Source organism: Meles meles, chromosome 13 (assembly GCF_922984935.1).
Source record: "Meles meles chromosome 13, mMelMel3.1 paternal haplotype, whole genome shotgun sequence".
Classification (NCBI taxonomy): domain Eukaryota; kingdom Metazoa; phylum Chordata; class Mammalia; order Carnivora; family Mustelidae; genus Meles; species Meles meles.
Window position 1 is genome coordinate 71,218,254 of NC_060078.1, and position 19,562 is coordinate 71,237,815.

The 19,562-nt window shown below is 46.2% G+C and overlaps 2 protein-coding genes across 13 annotated transcripts in view; both read left to right on the plus strand.

Moving 5' to 3' along the window:
• The window catches only part of CASP7 (caspase 7), a 30,819-nt gene extending 21,486 nt beyond the window's left edge, over window positions 1-9,333 (plus strand). For both annotated transcript variants that reach the window (XM_046026393.1, XM_046026392.1), the window contains exons 3-7: window positions 4,885-5,021; window positions 5,499-5,627; window positions 6,410-6,585; window positions 6,933-7,062; window positions 7,762-9,333. In XM_046026393.1, the coding sequence (XP_045882349.1) occupies window positions 4,885-5,021; window positions 5,499-5,627; window positions 6,410-6,585; window positions 6,933-7,062; window positions 7,762-7,985 (796 nt within the window). In that variant the 3' untranslated portion in view covers window positions 7,986-9,333. The remainder of the gene's footprint in view (window positions 1-4,884; window positions 5,022-5,498; window positions 5,628-6,409; window positions 6,586-6,932; window positions 7,063-7,761) is intronic.
• A 247-nt stretch (window positions 9,334-9,580) lies between these two features.
• The window catches only part of PLEKHS1 (pleckstrin homology domain containing S1), a 39,327-nt gene continuing 29,345 nt past the window's right edge, over window positions 9,581-19,562 (plus strand). For 4 of the 11 annotated variants that reach the window (XM_046026382.1, XM_046026386.1, XM_046026384.1 and 1 more), the window contains exons 1-2: window positions 9,583-11,097; window positions 16,009-16,134. The gene's annotated coding sequence lies outside the window, so the exon portion shown is untranslated. Of the gene's footprint in view, window positions 11,098-15,034; window positions 15,075-15,773; window positions 16,135-19,562 lie in introns of those variants that run through there. The other 7 variants (XM_046026390.1, XM_046026388.1, XM_046026389.1 and 4 more) reach the window with 6 other exon arrangements.

The following is a 19,562-nucleotide window of genomic DNA, read 5'->3' on the forward strand; positions in this document are numbered from 1 at the left end:
ACGGGTGATCACTCGTAATTCTATACAACCATTAGTAATAATACCATTAGTAATACCATTAATAATACCATTAGTAATAACAATAACATTTGTGCACTGTTGACTACAGCCACACACTGTCCTAAATGCTTTTGTGAATATCAACTTGTTCACAGGCTGTGAAGCAGATGATATCATTTTATCCTTTTTACAAAGGAGGAAGCAAAGCCTAGAGAGGTTAAGTAACTTGCCCGTGATCACTCAGCTACGTGGTAGAACCAGGTTTCAAAGACCAGCTGTCCAGCCCTGAAATTAATGGGTTTATCCATTATGTGACCCTTCTAGAGTCTTTATGCAAATACAAGTGAACATAAAGATACGGTATTTTCCCCTTGTTTTTTTTCCCCAAAGGGTAGTATACTATTCTCATTGTCCTGCCCCTCTGTTTTCTTTCATGCTTCATCTGCGTTCTGGAAATCATCCCACATCGGGACACAGGGAACTTCCTTATGCTTTCTTGCAGGGCTGTGTTATCCGGACTAAAGACCCTCCCCCGCGTGGTTCAACCAGGAAACAGAGACTGAACTTGGTCTTTACCCTTCAGGTCCTGATGGGAGTGGCCAGCTGGACAAAGTCCTGTCCGCCCGCCAGGTCTTTTAACTGAGGCATGCTCTTAAGGTTGACGATTGGAAGTAAGAGCGGCAGGGGAGAAAGGGGAGAAGACTTGCCAGTCCCCCGTGTTTCCAGGTAGCATGAGGTGTCACGCACAAGAGAAATACTCAAGCCAGACCACTGCCCCAGGTGCTTGCAGAAGCAGCCACCAGCAGCTGCCCTAAAACAGTTGCCTCTTGGAACCCATTTCTCGTCCTAAACGGGAGAGTATACTTCTATCTCTGCGGCAGTCTTGCAGCCAGAATTAGCAGAACGGAAGTGAAGCCACGGCTCTCGTGGGGTCTTGAAGGGAAAGTGGAACAGAAAGGGCGCTAATCCCCAGGAGAGGGTGCTCAGAAGCCTTGCATCTAGTAGTAGGCAGCAGACCTGGACTCTGGTCCTAGCAGAATGTATCTTTTCTGACATGGACTCTGGTCCTAGCAGAATGTATCTTTTCTTTTTTTTTTTTTTTTTTTTTTTTTTTAAAGATTTATTTATTTGACAAGTAGGCAGAGAGACAGGCAGAGAGAGAGAGAGAGGAGGAAGCAGGCTCCCAGCCAAGCAGAGAGCCCGATGCGGGGCTCGATCCCAGGACCCTGGGATCATGACCTGAGCTGAAGGCAGAGGCTTTAACCCGCTGAGCCACCCAGGCGCCCCAGAATGTATCTTTTCTGACATGGACTCTGGTCCTAGCAGAATGTATCTTTTCTGGCATGGACTCTGGTCCTAGCAGAATGTATCTTTTCTGACATGGACTCTGGTCCATTTTTTTTCTGGTGCTTTCTGCATCTTGATCATCATTTCTTCCTTTTGTTTGTCTCTCCAGTTACGTGCTTTAAACTGATCACAGGCGTTTCTTCCCCAAAGTTAAGCTACAGATGGTGTTTTCCCCAGGCTGATGCCTCTGAGGAAGACGAAGCCAGTGGGATGGAATGGACTGCTCCCTAAGACACATCTGTGGTCTGGGAAGACCTGGGTTTAGCAAAAAAGCTCTTTGGGTTAGAAGGAAAAATAAATATTGACTGACTCAAATCCAGAAAGAGGAAGCAAATACTTTATTTCGTTTTGAAAAATCAGAGTTCAAGATAGGGGCAGGCTAGGTAAGGGAATTCCCTCCCTTTTGAAATGTTTACCAGGGATAAGAATCACATTTCATATTCAATTTTAAGGTACTTTTTGTAGCCATGGAAAGTATTTTCTTTAAAGGGTGTATATCTCTATTCCCCTTTTGTATTCCTTTTTAAAAAAAGTTTACTTCCCAAATCTATTCTAATAGAAGTGGAGTCCTTTTTTGTTTCATGTAACTTATAGCCAAGCCAGTTTTTCTTATAAAAGAGGCTCACCAGTTTTGTTTTGCTTATCATTGTGGATGGGCTGATGGCAGCAGCTTTAAAATAACTCACCGTGAGTTTCTTACTTGGATGTTGTTGTACAGTTTGTTTTAGAATAATTCATATTGCAGAAGGTAGAAGGAGAGTTTTATCTCTTAAAGACCTCCAGCGTGTTAGACTTAGCCCTAGTCTTATTAGGTCTTTGAGTGGCCTTTAGTTAGCTAAAGACCTGTCAAGAGGCAACGAGAAAATGCAGGCAGAATTTCAGCAAGGTCCTGGCCCTTGTAAGCCCTGACCAATGTTAGAGGTTATTATAACCTATAGAATGGGTACAATGGAGCTGCTTCCACCTCCTTCAGAGGCATAAATTGAAGATATTATGTGCATGTGAAAGACCACATACAGATAATTTTGCACGTGCACAGAGGACACTGTCGGGATGGGTCGTTGTCAGGGAATTCAGAAGTAAATCCTCCTCCCCCGTGCATGGTGTGTCCTTGAACACTGCAGAAGCTCGCTTTGCTGATATGCATCTCCACTGAGCTTTTATGGAGGCTCAGGAGAGGGAAAGGACTCCACGAGAGTATTTCCTGCCCACGAAATTGACCACGTCATTCCGTGAGGGTCACAGAAGGCTCTGTTTTCCAGGAGAGGAGGTCAGGGCTCTATGAAGGGTCCCCTGGGCAGATGCCTGCGCCCCAGCCCAGCGCTCATTTGTGCGGCCTCCCTACGGGAAAGAAGCATGACAGAAAAGGTAGGGAGGAAAAATCTGGAGAAGGTGGAGGCTATTTCTCTTTTAGACATCAGATGATGTCACAGAAGACAGTTGGCCTTAGAGAAGTGGAGGATAGAGCAGGGTTGCCGTTGAAAGACAGCAATAAGCACTCTGGAGATTGGACCCACAGAGCCACACTGTGACCTGGATCCAGGTAGGAGGGGCGGTGGCAAAGGCCACTTCCTTCCAGAGGTTCTGAGAAACTACAACAGGCGAGGTTCAGCGAAACTCAGGGTCAAAGGCCCACATTTGTCAGTTAATTTTCACTCTACTCCTCCCAACGTTTGACGAGAATCTGGGGAAAGTGGCGGACAAGTCTTCTTACAAATGCTCTGGGGTGTGGGGTGACTCAAGAGGCTGACATCACCTGAGGCCCACGTGGTGGTCACATGGTCTCACTTTGCTCATCGTTGCCTGGCTGACCTTGAACAACCCCTACCGTCCTGTACACCTGTTTCCATGTCCGTAAAATGAGGGCACAAAACTGGATGCATTCATTCCTAGAACACATCTTTCTAACCTAACTGCCCAGACGAGAACCGCTCATACAGTATTTAACAGAAGCGGCCAGAGTGGGCATGTTTGACTTGTTTTCGACCTTACAGGGAAAGCATTCAGTGTCTCCTCGTTAAGGATGATATTATCTGTGAGTTTTTCATAGATGCCCTTTTCCAGTTGAGTTAGACCCAATGTAATCCTAGTTTATTTAGCATTTTTATCATTACAGAGTATTGAATTTTGTCAATTGCTTTTTTTTTTTTTGCATCAGTGGAGCTATTTGGTTTTTGTCCTTTATCTTTGTCTATTAAAATGATGGATTACATTAATTGATTTTTGAACGTTAAACTACCTTTAATTCCTGAAATTGGTCACACTTGATGATGATGAATAATCCTACTCATAGATTGCCAGATTCGGCTTGCTAATATTTTCTCAAGAATTTTTGCATTTAGGTGCCCGGGTGGCTCAGTCAGTTGGGCATCCAACTCTTGATTTCAGCTCAGGTCATGATCTCAAGCCATGAGATTGAGCCCTGCATCAGGCTTCACGCTGAGCATGGAGTCTGCTTAAGATACTCTCCTTCTTGGGGTACCTGGGTAGCTCAGTCGGTTAAGCGTCTGCCTTCAGCTCAGGTCATAATCCCAGTGTCCTGTGATCAAGTCCCACATCAGGTTCCCTGCTCAGCAGGGAGCTTGCCTCTCTTTCTCCCTCTACCATTCCCCCCACGTGTGCTCTGTGGCTCTTTCTGTCAAATAAATAAATGAAATCTTTAAAAAAAGATGCCCCTACCCATTTGCGTGCTGTCTCTCTCTCTCTCTCTTTTAAAATAAATAAATAAATAAATTCATCTGTACTCATAAGGGATATTGGTCTGTAGTATAACAAAAAAAATTTATGGAACAACTTATATGCTAGGCACTGTTCTAGGTACTGGGATTCAGGAATTTTTCAGAACAGATTTAAAAAAAAAATCCTTTCTCTTGTGGCATTTCCATTCCCATGGATGACCAGCATGGTTGCTTTCCACTCACACTTGACATTGTTTTCTGTGCCCTTTCAATGATGCTGCATGTTCCATCCTCTGTGCCAGAATTTTGGTAAGCTGGACAGTCCAGTCGTTGTCAGGAGATTGGAAGGGGACTATTGGGGGGGGGGGGCGGTCCTTGCTGGACCGCACTGCTGTGCGCATGCGTAGATGTGTCCTTTCTACAAACGCGTTTGCTCCACTCCAGGATGTATTCCCAGGAGTGGAGTTGCTCTGCCCTAGGATGTGTTTAAACTCAGTTTGGTAGATTCTGCCAGTTTTCCACAATGGAAGTACAACGTCGGTTTCCAGCAGCTACGCGGGAGGGTGGCAGGTGCCGTTCACGGGGTCACCAGTGCCCTGTGTCCCATGCCGGTGGGCGTGTCAGCGCAGCTCCTCGCGCGGCAGTTTTAGCTTGCCTCTCTCCGACACCTGACGAAACAGAGCAGGAGTTCCTGTTCGTTTTAAATACGACGATTAAACGGAGCCATCTGCCCCTCTCGCACGTGTCTTACAGGGGTTCCGGCTTTCCTGGGCGCCCCTTCCATGCTTGCTGTAGAGTCAGGAGGCCATTCCTGTCCCCACGTCTCCCACAGCCCCTGACTGGCTTTCTGTTTCCCCAGTAAGAAGAAGAAAAATGACCCGGGGAAATCAATCAAGACAGCCCAGGAGCGAGTGCCTACATACCAGTATAACATGAATTTCGAGAAGGTGGGCAAGTGCATCATCATAAACAACAAGAACTTCGACAGAAAGACAGGTCAGTGTTGAGGGCCCCAGGCTGGCCTCTCCCGTCCCCTTCTGTCATTCTCAGCTTGTATCAGACTTTGAGTAGAGAAGGGCCGTGCCCTCCTGCTGGGGCAGGCTGGGGTGGGGGGGTGGTCACTGATGCTATTTACGTGTCCAGGAAGAAGGCATGAGGGACATCGGGAGCTTCAAGTCTGAGGTCCCATCGTGTGCATTAGCTGATGTGGGACTTGGACCAAAGGGCTAAGAATCCAGGGGTGCTGTTGGTCTTGACTGAGGCAGAGAGTTGCCATGAAAGGCTCACCTTCCATGGGCAGGCTGATTGACCTTCTCCTTGGAGTTTGCTTCTTATCCCAGTTGCTCATTTAAACTATGACCCTGGGAGCATGGACACCACAGTCCGCGAGGCTTGTGCTGAGCGCCCAGAGGCGAGGCATCTGGCAGGCCGCTCTCAGCCAGGGATGGCTCATTGTGGCATTCATTCCCACAGGTATGGGCGTCCGCAACGGAACGGACAAAGATGCCGAGGCTCTGTTCAAGTGCTTCAGAAACCTGGGTTTTGATGTGGTCGTCCATAATGACTGTTCTTGTGCCAAGATGCAGGACCTGCTGAAGCAAGGTGTGTGCCTGCCTCCTCCCTGCTCCCCCCTACCCACCCCGCCTGCCTCCTCCCTGCTCTGAAGAAGGGGCAGCCTGCCAGGGGTCTCTGGAGGGTGGTTTGGCACACAGCGATCTCAGCCCTGGGAGCCTTTCCCTCCTCTGGACTACTCCGGCCCAGGCTGAGACCTTTTCAGGAAACTGCAATCACTCCCCAAACAGATGAAATCAACAAGTAGGGCAGGAAGGGATAGGTTTGGGATCTATACGACAGTCTCAATTTCCAAAAGCTAATTCATAGGGAAGGAACAAGTCAGTATCTTTCTGTCCAGAATGGAGCGGAAGTGTCAGCTTTTCCCTGGTGGCAGGAAGAGATTAATCATCTCCCTGTATTTCAGATGTTTATGTTTTAAACAGACTTTGCAGAGACGGGAGCTAAGGCACAAAATGGCAACGTAACTTGCCTGGTGTCGCAGACTTAACAGAGACCAGGGCTGTGCCCATTCAGCACCCCACTGCCCCCATGCTGCCTCCCAGCAGCCGCCTGAACCCCTCCCACGCAGGGGGGCACACCTCCTCTTGAGGCAGCCCCCTCTAGGTTTCAGATCGCGTGAGAATTCTAGATTTTCTCCCTGTCTCTAACGTCTCTCCACTGGGCTTCCTTCTCTCCAGAGAGGTGCTCCCTCCCCTGCAACAGCTGTCTGACAGTCGGTGGCCCCTGCCAGGCTGGGAGGGAGAACCCTTTGGAGGTCCCACTAAGGGCTTACATCTTAATCTTTCCGTCCTCAAACTGCTTGCTCTCAGCCTCTGAAGAGGACCACAGAAATTCTGCTTGCTTCGCCTGCATCTTGCTAAGCCATGGAGAAGAGAATTTAATTTATGGGACAGATGGCGTGACAGCAATAAAGGACTTGACCGCCCATTTTAGGGGGGACAGATGCAGAAGCCTTCTAGAGAAACCCAAACTCTTCTTCATTCAGGTAATCCCTTTTCAAGGCCAGTGCCGTTCAAGGAGGGAAAAGATGACAGTGATGACTGACGGGTTCTAGCACTTTGACAGACACACGTGCTGTTTCAGTTGGGATTTGCAAATCTAAGATTCGCATCAGATCCGTGCCCGTGAGGGTTTCTTTAAGGCACAGTGGTATTTTCATTTGCTTGGCTTGCTAATTTGACACAAGCTTTGTTCATTATGTATTTCTATATCAAATGCTTATTGAGCCACTAGGGCACACCGAGTGGATCCCTAGGCACCAGGACGCAGCCATGGAGAGCTCACATGTCCCTATTCCTGACTCCAGGAAGTGATCTCTGCTTTGGTACTTAGGCTTGCCGGGGGACAGAGCTCGATGATGGGGTCCAGGCCGACTCGGGGCCGATCAATGACACAGATGCCAATCCTCGGTATAAGATCCCCGTTGAAGCCGACTTCCTCTTCGCCTATTCTACAGTTCCAGGTATCAGGTCCATTGCCTGTGAACGGGACAGGGGCACTCCACTATCAGAATGCAGGGTTGGGGCTATATGGGTTTCCTGTTGCTGCAGTGATAAATTGCCCGAAACGCAATGGCTTCAGACCTTACAAGCCTATTATCTTACAGTTCTGGAGGCCAGAATTGCAAATGGTTGGCACGGTGACGAGAATCCCAGAAGGAATATTCTGGAGGCTCTAGGGGGGATATCCCCATCTTTGCCTTTTCCAGCATGTAGAATTCCCTGACTTGTCCCCCGCCTCCAGCTTCAAAGCCAGCAGCCTCTCATCTCTGTGACTCTTCTCTCCGGCAAATTCCTCTGTTGAGGCTTGGATTAGAAAGTAGCTCTCCCCGCTGCAAAGGGCAGGGAGGAGTTCCAGAGTGCTCTCAAGCATTTCCTTTGGAACGCTCCTTGTGCCCATTTGTCTCCTGCACTTAGGTGTTTCATATTTATCCGTGAAAGAACTCTAGTGCTGGGCATTTTCATGCAGCCTTCTTAACCCAAGATGTTTGCTCTCTGCGCACATAGCATAATTCTCACGGGGAACTTGCATGCAGAGAAGAGTAAGATAATTTCAGAAAAGCAGGTGTGAAGGCCCCATACACCGAGAGCTCCTTCTAGGTGGCACGTGGGGCAGCGGCCAGCTCAGCTGATTTCATCGTCTCCTTTCTGTTTTGTTGAAGGCTATTACTCATGGAGGAACCCAGGAAGTGGGTCTTGGTTTGTGCAGGCCCTCTGCTCCACCCTGAACGAGCACGGCAAGAGCTTGGAGATCCTGCACATCCTCACCAGGGTGAACCACAGGGTGGCCAGGCACTTCGAGTCCCAGTCTGATGACCCCCACTTCCATGAGAAGAAGCAGATCCCATGTGTGGTCTCCATGCTCACCAAGGAACTCTACTTCTGAAAAAATAACCATTTCAGGGAGGCATTCAAGTGGAAAAGCTATGGATCCTTTGTTCACGAGTCTTTTTTTTTTTTTTTTTTTTTTTTTTAATGGTCTTGAAATACCTGGAAATTCTAAAGGATTTTAATTCAGGAACATTTAGTGATTCAACAGGAAGGAAACTTTCCGGTGCCGTCTTACATTCTTAATGTTTTTGGAGATTTTTTTTTGTATTTTTTATAATGTTATCCATTTGATGGCTTTGTCATTTCTTCTTAAGACTAATTTTCTGTTCATGTCTTTCTCCTTGTTGTCCCACTTAGTACATACAACAGAAACAACCTCCACAGACTCTTGGCTGTGTCCACCATGATTGGTGACATGGCAGACAGGGTCCACCTGGCCCAGAGCATTCCAGTGCTTGGAAAAAAGCAGGCTGTATTCACCTGTGTTGCAGAAAGTGGGTATTGAGTGTGATTTGAGTGATTTTTCATTGGCTTAGGACAGATTCTCATGCAAAACTTCCCAGATAAAGCGGGGGAGGGTGGGGAGGGGGGACGGCAGGGTAGAATGTCCGTGATTCTAATATGTATCAGATAGAAAACAGAAACCGTTTTAGGTATTTCAATAGAAGGAATTTAACAGAGGAAATTGACCTACAAAAATAGTAAAAGAGAAGCCAAATAAAAGGAATCTGTGATCACCTAGGACTATGAAAAAGTGTGGTCCCCTCGATCCAGAAACTGGGGTAGCCCACAGGAGTCGGCAGGGTCATGAGGGCTGCCTGGTGAGAGCTGAGACCTCCAAGAGATTGTGGGAATTGGAGCCACGGCAGAGACAAAGCTCTGGCCTGAGATGGGGCAAGACCAGCTGGGTCAGATGTGGAGAGATACCCTGCCTTCATCTCTCCCGCCCGTGAGTTCCTCCTGCACCTTACCTGGAAGCCAGCTGCAAGGACCCTGGGAAACGTGATTTCCTGCAAATACAGAGCACAGCAAAGCCTAATGAGGCAGGGCAGGAACAAGGAATGGATATCAGAACGGCCCGTAATGTGAATATAAGTAATCCTGTTCCCTGATGTCAACAATTCCCACCTTCAATTTATTCATGGAATTGTCAGGTAATTTTTGTATTGCCCACTATGTGCAAAATAATCTTTTTTAGCTTTGAAATCTACCTGGAACTTTTTAGATTATTCCAATCCTTATTCTGAGTAAATTTTTTTGTTGCCTCTAATTCTCTATGGGGGAAAAGTTTATGGCAAAGAGTTTTGCACTTTGTTTTCAAGGTTACCTTTTGAATTTTTGACAATTCTATTCTGGCCCAATAACTGGTTAACACACAGATGTTCGTATTTATTGATTAAAATCTGGTTGCTTGGGGCGCCTGGGTGGCTCAGTGGATTAAGCCGCTGCCTTCGGCTCCGGTCATGATCTCAGGGTCCTGGGATCGAGCCCCGCATCGGGCTCTCTGCTCCGCAGGGAGCCTGCTTCCTCCTCTCTCTCTGCCTGCCTCTCTGCCTACTTGTGATCTCTCTCTCTGTCAAATAAATAAATAAAATCTTTAAAAAAAAAAAAAAAAAAAAAAAAAAAATCTGGTTGCTTAAATCCTAACCTGCTCAGTTTGCTTTCCTTCTAAAGTTTTTTATGGCAATGGAAAAATGGAAAAACATGGTAAGAATCGACCCCACTGACTTCACCTCCACACAAAATATAATTCATGTCTCTTTGGAAGCTGGAACACGAATACGGCAATAAGTCAGTCCCTTTGGAAGCTGAAATTCTTCACATAAAGGGTTAATTAGAAAGCTATTTGCCATGGGCTACCATTTATTAATTTGGCAATAAAATCAGAGCAAGTAGAAGTTATCTTGTTTCAATAAGAAAACTAATTTAGGGACAGTTTATTCAATCTGTCCCTGGTTTCCTGCCATCTAAAATACACCAAATGTACAAAATTTAAGTGCAGATCATGAATCAAGAATCAACAAGCATCCTCCCCACCGTTCTCAGAATTCACCAGCCGTTCTTTGGAAAACAGACTATCCTACTAAAGGAACCTCTCGTAGAAATAAATGGGCTTAAGAGCATTTTAACTGGAAGTAGAAATTACAGCATTCTAGTTCTTCCCCTCGTAAGCTTCATTAAAGATCCCAAGTGCCAGGGTTTTGGGTTTCTTTAAAAATTCTCTGAGCTGTCATAGGTACTAAGCTCACAAATAATGAATATTCTTTCATGTCCTTTAGACCAGATATAGAAAGGGCTGTTAAGAAAGAGCCTTCACCCTCGAACACTTCGTTGGGCAGACACCCTTGTTAATCGAGATCAGAGATCCTATTCCAAGTTGGGTATATACTCAGTCACACCTCCATTCTTAAACTTGATCTTCCTATAAACCAGAATTCTGATAAGAACTCAATCCTGGTGAATATACATTCCAAGTTCCCATTATTTACAACCCAACCTGCCCCTTGCAGGGGTAACAGGCAGAGCCCCATCTTGGCTCCCAGGGAAGCCAGTGGCATATGCTATCCTCACTGGCTTCATGGGCTCAAATCTGGGCTTCTCTTCTTTTTTTCTCAAGGTGTCCTTAGCCTATTTTAAGTGTTAACTGTTAATACATTCACAGTCAGCTTTAAGCTCTGCCCTGAGCCTTTTCTCTGAGCAAATTTCCATAAACCAGCTAAGCCTATTGTGTTTATGAATTGCCCAAAATAGGTCTCAGCGTACTGGAGTTCAGTGTATTCACATGGTTTAAAACCTCCAAGAAAGGAAGGACCCTCTGGGAGAAGGGAGATGATGTTGTCTGGAAGGGCACAGGCCCTACGTGACAAATCCTTTATTTTGTCCAGTCTTGCAGCCCATCGCCTGAGAATCTTGGCACCAGCTGCTCTGGGAACCAAAGACTGCCTTTGGACTCCAGAGGAGCAGATGTCTCCCTCCTTCTAGCCTTTCATCTTTCATGCCCCTTTCCAGCAAACATCTGGCCAAGGGAGAAGCTGTAATGATCACCAGGTTCAAGCAAGAGTTCGTCTGCGTCATTAGCCAGGAGACAAGGAGCTGCAGCCCAGGTACCTCTAATTTCCGAAGGAATGGGATCCTTAAGAGTTCTTCAAGGACACACAGATCAGAAGGTTCGTTGACACTGTTTGCCTTGTAGATAGGTCACTCAGTGTGTGTGAGTGTGTGCACAGTGACGTCAGCATCCCCGGGGAGCTTGTCAGAAATGCAGGGTCTTGGCCCCACACCTGCTCAACACAAATCTGCCCTGTAACCAGGTCCCCAGGGGGATCCAGGTGCATCTTAGGGTCTGAGAATCTCCGTTTGGAGGGCAAGGCTCCCTTGTTTATACATTGTTGCTCGCCCTTTGCACTTCTGAACGTGGAACCACTAATACAGAATAGTCCTACAAGGAATTAGAGGAAGAACGTATTTTGAAGCTTCCACAGAAGACATGTGTTTAGGCATCTCTTAAACTTAATATCTTTTCATGAAATGACATGTTGCCCTTCATTTACATGGTAGATGTTTTATGCCCATCGCCATTTTAAATGAGCCTTCTGAGCGACGTAATAGGATCACTTCTGTGTTCTCAAAGTGTCTTTTTTTTTTTTTTTTTTAATTTTATTTATTTACTTGTCAGAGAGAGAGCAGAAGCAGAGAGAGTGGCAGGCAAAGAGAGAAGCAGGCTCCCAGCTGAGCAAGGACCCCAATGATCCCAGGACCCTGGGATCATGACCTGAGCCAAAGGCCCCACAGAACTGATATGGACGTGGAAACCCCAGTAGCTTGCAGGCTAATGCATGAATAGCCATTAAAAATTACTTAGTCCATAGTCAAAAACACACAAGCCTGAAAAGATGAGTTGGCTTTGCCATGAGTTTTGATTTCCAAGGCCCTATAAACATGTATGGCAAGTTTCTGATAAGTGTGTTTTAAGCATTTAAACCCAAATCATGTCGAAGATTTAAATTTAGGCACATGGTGTTATAGCTACGGATAGATATACAAGGCTGACCACTTCTTGGGTTTCGATGGTCTGACCAAAGTAGATGGCATGAGGTTCAGGGAGGATTTGGGGATGAGGGGGAGTATAAACAGTCTGAGAGGTTTGGTGTAAATTGCTGGTCCCAGATTAAGTGGGTTGAGCATATCTCAGCCAGCACAGCATGGTTAGCAAAGGTGTCTTAACCATTAGTGTTTTGAAATCTGGCTCTGAGTCCCACTGGAGTTCTAATCTTAGCTCTGCCATCTGACCACTTAATACGGACATGACCTTGGGCGGTCCTGCTATTTCCTCCTCTACACAGGAGGCTAGTAACATCGTGGAGATTAAATGAGATAATAGATGGGAAGAGCTTGTTAGCACAATGCCTGGCACAAAACACTCAATAAAAAAGTGGTTATCACAGATGATGATGAGGACAATGACATGAAGCTTATAGAAAAGCAAGAAAGGAAGTTGCTCCACTGGACCCTCTCCTCACTCTTTCTGCCTCAAGGACTGTGTCTTTGACCATGTCTTCCAGTCCGTGCCCCCCCCCCCAAAGTGAGATCTCCTGGAAGTGCCATGATGACGCCAAAGACGGATTAATGCAGCAACCACTGAAAAAGTCCCAACTAAATTGGATTGGTTGGATTAGGGGTGAGGCTAAAAAGATGACCGCAAAGTGGTGCTTTCCCCAGAGGAGGTGAACAAATCACTCCAGTAAAATAGTGGTTGTAGAGGAACTGTGCGTACATTGCTCCAGAATGCAGATGAGGGGGTGTCCCTCCACTTGGGGATCGAGGGAGAGGCTCCTGGGGGAAATATCTAATCCCCTTTCAGTTTAGCCACCCAAGAAAGGCTGAGAGGAGGCAGTACAGAAGGGGAAATTAAGGTCGGTGGGTAGAAGCTGACATTTTTACTTAAGAGACTTGCAAGCTCTGGGTACCTACCTGAGGATCCCGGGGATCTGTGCATGAAGCAGAACACTGCACCCAGTATTCCTGGGATGGAGACCAGGAATCTGCTCATTTAACAACCTGCCTGGATATTCGATGCAGGTGCGTTATACTGCTATCAAAAGGCTGCCTTGCAGATCAGCTCGAGTGACAGCAAGGCCTAAATCAAGCAGCTGGAAAAAGACCAGCAAAGGGCCAACAATGCACTGACTATTCGCACGCTTGGTTATTCACAGACTTAGCAGCTCAGGCTGCTGTAACAGCACCATGAAGCGGGCAGCTTATACAACAAACAAATATTTCTCACAGTCCTGGATGTTGGGAAGTCCAAGATCAAGACACTGGCAGATTCCATGTCTGGTGAGAGTCAGCTTCCTGGATCATAGATTTTACCTTTTTGCTGTGTTCTCACTTGAATACAGCAGAGAGAGGAAGGAGCTTTGGGGGATTGGGGAGGTCTCTTTTACGAAGGCATGAGTCCATTCATGAGGACTCGACCCTCATGATCGAATCACCTCCCAAAGGCCCCACCTTCACATATCATCATATTTAGGAACTAGGATTCCAACATGTGAATTTTAGGGGGACACAAATTAACACCTGGCTAGCCATCTTACTCCAAGATTGAATGGCAAAGGATCAAAGGCACTGATGTGCTCAGGTCTCGAGAACACTTGCCCAGGAACTTCAGAGGCTCTCCATGACCTTCAAGGCCATGGCAACGTGTGAGGCAGCCCACCAGTTGCAAGGAAGGAACAGAAAGCACACAGCTTGCAGTGAATGGGTCCAGGTGCCCTGCTTCCCCAGCTGGTGTCAGCAGGCCCACTTCTTTCCTCTTCCTCTCCAATCACTTAGGCAATCATTTCTAAACAAGATGGGCCACTCATGTTTTTCCTTCCTCTGGTACTTTGTGGATATCACAGTGCAAAACACTCCCTTTGACAGCATAACTAACATGTTTAATTCCGTCTACATCACCTTTCATAATTAGTATTAACAGGATTAATGTTAAGTAGGGGAGGGAAAAAATAATTTTCAAGTGAATGTTTTTTATACTAGGGTAAAGGGCTAACTCTTAAAAGCTTAGGAAAATCAGCTTTTGCAAATTATCCTTTCTGAAGCTTCCAGCTGTATTAAATGCTGACAGTTTTTAAGCACTGAGATGAAAGAGACAAATTCTTTTTCTTTTGTGTTGCTAATTCCAATTTTGCTTAGCCTGATGAAGCCTGCTTTCCTCTTGAGACATTTGCCAGCGTACATTAATTGCACAAATATTTACAGACTGCTAAAGGACAGGGACAGCTTATACCCCAAAAGATATGGAACTCTCAAAAAAAGCCTCTCTGACACATTACATTTGTGGCCAGCTCCCCAGAATCCATGTAAACTATCTGCCCCTTAGTCTCAGCAAACGTGTTTAAAGAACATTGTCCCTGGGTTGATTTAGTGTTTGCTTGGCTGGCAATGGCCGCCAAGGTCTTTCTTCAAAAGCCTTCTTTTTCTCATGGTTAAAAATAAGTTTCCAAAAATGTATATTCATCTTATGGATTGCTATACTGTCAACACTTAATCTCTCAGGCCACCCACATGGCACGGAAGAGGTCTGTCCAGGGGTGGTTCCAAATGCCAGGAGTTTGAGAACAAGCTAGAAGATTTGACTAGCAACTCCCTCCACAAGGCTCTGAGACCCACCTTGTGTTCCTAGAACGCCAGTCAAGAACCAGGGCTCTGGAGTGAGACAGCCCCGTTCAACTCTAGCTTTGGCAACTTCCAAGTGGCATAACCTCTCAACCTCCATAAACCTTGTTTTTCCATCTTAAAGGGGAAAGAGTCCCATGTAGGTACCTAGGAAACAGCACCATCCTCCAGGAGCCATGTAAGGAGTAAATGAAATAATGAAGGCAGAGGGCTTAGCGCAATGCTCGGCACACAGAAAGGACCGGATAAATGTTTGATTATGTTTTGGGGGTTTGTTTTTTTTTTTTTAAGATTTTTATTTATTTATTTGACAGAGAGAGATCACAAGTAGGCAGAGAGGCAGACAGAGAGAGAGAGAGGAGGAAGCAGGCTCCTTGCCGAGCAGAGAGCCCGACGCGGGACTCGATCCCAGGACCCCAAGATCATGACCCGAGCCGAAGGCAGAGGCTTAACCCACTGAGCCACCCAGGTGCCCTGTTTTTGGTTTTTTTTTTAAGATTTTATTTATTCATTTGACAGAGATCACAAGTAGGCAGAGAGGCAGGCAGAGAGGAGGAAGCAGGCTCCCCGCTGAGCAGAGGCTTGCTCCCAGGTCCCTGGGATCATGACCTGAGCTGAAGGCAGAGGCTTTAACCCACTGAGCCATCCAGGCGCCCCTGATTATGTTTTTTAAACCAGCCTGAACTTATAAATAATTTAGGTCACGGGAGAAAGGAAAGAGGGGTGTGGGAAAGGAAGTACAAGTAGATTCTAATATCCAGAGGAGGCTCTTTCTGAGGAGAATGGCTACCCATACAGAAGGGAGGAGGAACGTGGGCAGGAGCTCAAGCTGACGAGTTGCTCGGAGATCACAGGAAGGCGAGAGAATGGCAGAGCCATCAGCCCGAGCTGCACGAGAGGAATGGGCACTCAGTGCACAGATGCCCAATAAGATACAGGGTGCCCAGTTACATTAGACTCTCAGAGCAATTGGTTTTAGCGTATGTCCCAAATACTGCATGGAACAGACTTACATTAAAAAATTATTGTTGGGCGCCTAGGTGGCTCAGTGGGTTAAGCCGCTGCCTTCGGCTCGGGTCGTGATCTCAGGGTCCTGGGATCGAGTCCCACATCGGGCTCTCTGCTCAGTGGAGAGCCTGCTTCCCTTCCTCTCTCTCTGCCTGCCTCTCTTGTGATTTCTCTCTGTGAAATAAATAAATAAAATCTTTTAAAAAAATTTAAAAAAAAATTATTGTTTCCCTGGAATTTCGATTTAACCCGGCATCCTGTTTTTGAGGGGTTTCATTGTTTTCGTTTATTTTGCTCTGTGTTGTTTGTCATTCTTGTTTTGGTTCTGTCTGTTACTTTGCTTGTTTGCTTGTTTGTTTGTTTGCTCACGGCGTCCACTCTGGCCCGAACTGCAGACAGCTGCTCCGGCTGCCATGGCCTCACCCCGGCCCCAGATTCCCACCGCACGGGGAAGTGGTGAGGAGTCAGAGAAGTCATGTGTGGGGAATGGCTGTGCAAACTCCGCAGAACTAGCAAATCAAGTAAGGAGACATTTCCTTTGGTGGGTGTCGTTATGAAAACTCTGACTCATCAAGCAAAAGCCAGGTCTTTGTAAATTTAAGGAGATGTATGGAAAATTCCAAGGCACTGGGGGAGGTTATTCAGAAGGGGAGGTTCTAAGACCCCAATGAGAGGGACTAGATATGCTGATTCTCAGCTGTGGCTACACCTGAGAATCACATGGAGAGCTTCTCCAGTGCCCAGGCAGCACCTAGACCTACGAAGCCAGGACACTGAGAGTGGGACGGGAATCCGTGTTGTTAAACCCCTCCTTATGATTCCAATTTGCAGCCAACCTTGCAAAGTAGTGGTAGAATAACCTGTGAAAGGGAAGTTCAACAGGTTAAAAAACTTGGTTCCTAGGGAGGGTGCTAAGGAATGGTAACACCCTGTAGTGTGACCTTCCCCAAGAAGAGAAGGGGGATCAAAGAAAAACAAATAAGAAAAAAAAGAGAAGAGGGAATTTGTAAAGATAGGTACATTCCATCTGCTTAAAAAAGAAAAACAAACATAAACACTTTAAAGTAAGTACCAAGAGGGGCGCCTGGGTGGCTTAGTGGGTTAAAGCCTCTGCCTTCAGGTCATGATTTCAGGGTCCTGGGATCGAGCCCCGCATGGGGCTCTTTGCTCCGTGGGGAGCCTGCTTCCTCCTCTCTCTCTGCCTGCCTCTCTGCCTAGTTGTGATTTCTCTCTGTGAAATAAATAAAATATATATATATATATATATAAATACCAAGAACAAATGAGAATGGCTACTTTTAAAACCAGGAGATGTGGATGTGAGCAAAAAGCAGTGGGTGAGATAAGAAAAGCAAGTGAGAATTTTCTGTAATTAACCCACCAGCACCTAACAGCCACATCCATTGGGAACAGTGGTTCCTCTCATTCAAGAGGGCAAAATGATCCATTTGTGATTGAAAAGGGCTGTGTTGGAGGATTTGTACTTTCCATGAAATCACAGATGGCTCATAATTTTTCCTCTAACTTCTTACAGGACTTGTGGTAGCTGAGGACCAATTTCTCTCTCAGGCATAAAGATTTAGAAGGTGTGGGTGGTTATGTAAAAATGTAGGAATTCTTGTGCTGAGTAAGTCACACCTACAGGAGAAGCCAGCACTTGTCTTTGACTAACTAACCATGACAGTCACCTACCAGGAAATAACCTTTTATATATACATACATTTTTAATCAACAAATATTCATTGAACTATGTGCTAAGCACTGTTCCTGGCATTGGGGATAGAACAGGTAACAAAAAAGCCTCAGTCCTCATGGAATTTATATTTTAGTAGAAAATATAGATAATTCATATACTTCCATACAGTGAGAAGTGTTATAAAGAAAGATAGATTGGGGGACTCCCGGGAAGCTCAGTCAGTTAAGCATTTGCCTTTAACACAGATCATGATCCCAGGGTCCTCAGATTGAGTCCCACATTGGGCTCCTTACTCAGCAGGCAGCCTGCTTCTCCCTTCACCTGCTGCTCCCTCTGCTTGTGCTTTAATAAAACTTAAAAAAAGAAAGAAAGAAAGAAAGAAAGAAAGAAAGAAAGAAAGAAAGAAAGAAAAAGCAGGATGAGGAGAAATGGGAGAAGGGAAAGTTAAGTTAGGTAGAAGCCTGGGAAAGCCCTTTCCAATGCCTACATCTGAGCAGAAACTTGAGTAGAGTGATGGGGGAGGGGAGTGCACCACGTGGATATGTGGAAAAGGATGGTTCTAAGCAAAGCAAGCAGCAAGTGCAAAGGCCCTGAGGCAGCTACCACCTGGCCCTGTTTAAGAAACATCATGAAAGTAAGTGCTACAGAGCAGGGTGCTGGGCAATAAGGATGAAAGGCAGGCAGGGCCAGATCATGTAGGGCTTTCAGCCATGGTGAGCACCTTGGATTTCATGCTAAAGTGACTGGAAGTCATTGGAGGGATTTGAGCTGGGAAGTAATAGGTTCTGATGAACTCCTATAAAAGACACTATGAAGACTGGATTAAAGAGGGAAGGAATAGAAGCAGGGAGCCCAGGTAGGAAGCTGTTTCTGTAGGTTTGCTTGGTAGGGTGATGGCAGGCTGGAGTGGCCATGACATTGTCAAAGTGGTCAGGTTTGGGCTTTATTTAAGAGGTAGAGCCAGCAGGATTTGCTGGTAGATTTGAAGTGGGATTGTGAGTAAAATCTAGAAATGGAGGATTCCCATGTTTATGGCACAAGCAGGTAGATAAATGGTGCCATTTCCTGAAACCAGGAACATGTTTGGTGGGAGGGATGAAATTGGTGAAACGAACGTTTCTATTTTGCACAAGTTGTGTGAGCTATCTACCAGACACCTGAAGTAGAGCCTTCCATTAACCCATCCGAGATCCATTCTCCCTGTATTTGTTTCCAATGCTGCTGCAACAAATGAGCACCAAGTTAGTGACTTAAAACAATGCTAATTTATTCTCTTAGAGTTCTAGAGGTCAAAAATCGGAAATCAAGGTCTTAGCAGAGCTGTGTTCCTTTTGAAGACTTAAGGGGAGAATCTATTTCCTGGATTTTGCCAGCTCCTAGAGGCTGCCCAAGTTCCTTACCCCTTGGCCCCTTTCTCTATCTTCAACCCGGCAATACAGCATCTTCTCTCTCCTGTGACCAAATGCCTCCCTCTTATAAGGACCCTTGTGATCACATCAGGTCCACCTGGCTGAGGCAGAATAACCTTCCCTTGAGAGATCCTTAGCTTACTCACATCTGCGTGTAAGGTCCTATAAGGTAATATATTCATAGGTTCCAGGGATTAGGATGTGGACATCTTTGGGGCAGGTCATTATTTAGCCTGTCATGACTTTCTTATCCTCAGAAACATGACTGAGGTCAAAAGTGCAATGTGCCTAACCCAAACACCACATTTCACAGACCTATTTGCAGGTAAAGGGGACTAGAGCATCCCACCAAAGGAAACTATCACACCCCGGTGGTGGTCACGCCTAGCCCCTCATGCTCCTCACTGTAGTGCAATGGCCGGCTCTGAAGGGCGGACAGGCACGTTCTTCCCCTTAGGAGTCCCTCTGGCCCCTGAGCCCACTTTACTACATGTGCGACAAGCCAGAAGTGCCAGAAATTAATCTCCCCCGATGACTGATAAGAGTTGGCATATAAATACCCCAAATCCCTCACCCCCGGATGAGCCGACCGGCAGATGCTATAACAGCTCCCAGAATTTTTTAGGGGATTCAACTCCAGTTACCCTCAGTGGTAACTTATCTAATATCAAACCTTTTTTTTTTAAAAGATTTATTCATTTATTTGAGATGGAGAGAGGGAGAGAGATCACGTGAGCATGGCGGGGAGGACAGGGGGAAAGGAAGAGAAATCCTCAATCAGACTCCCCACTGAGCACGAAGCTCGACACGGGGCTCAATCCCAGGACCCCAAGATCATGACCTG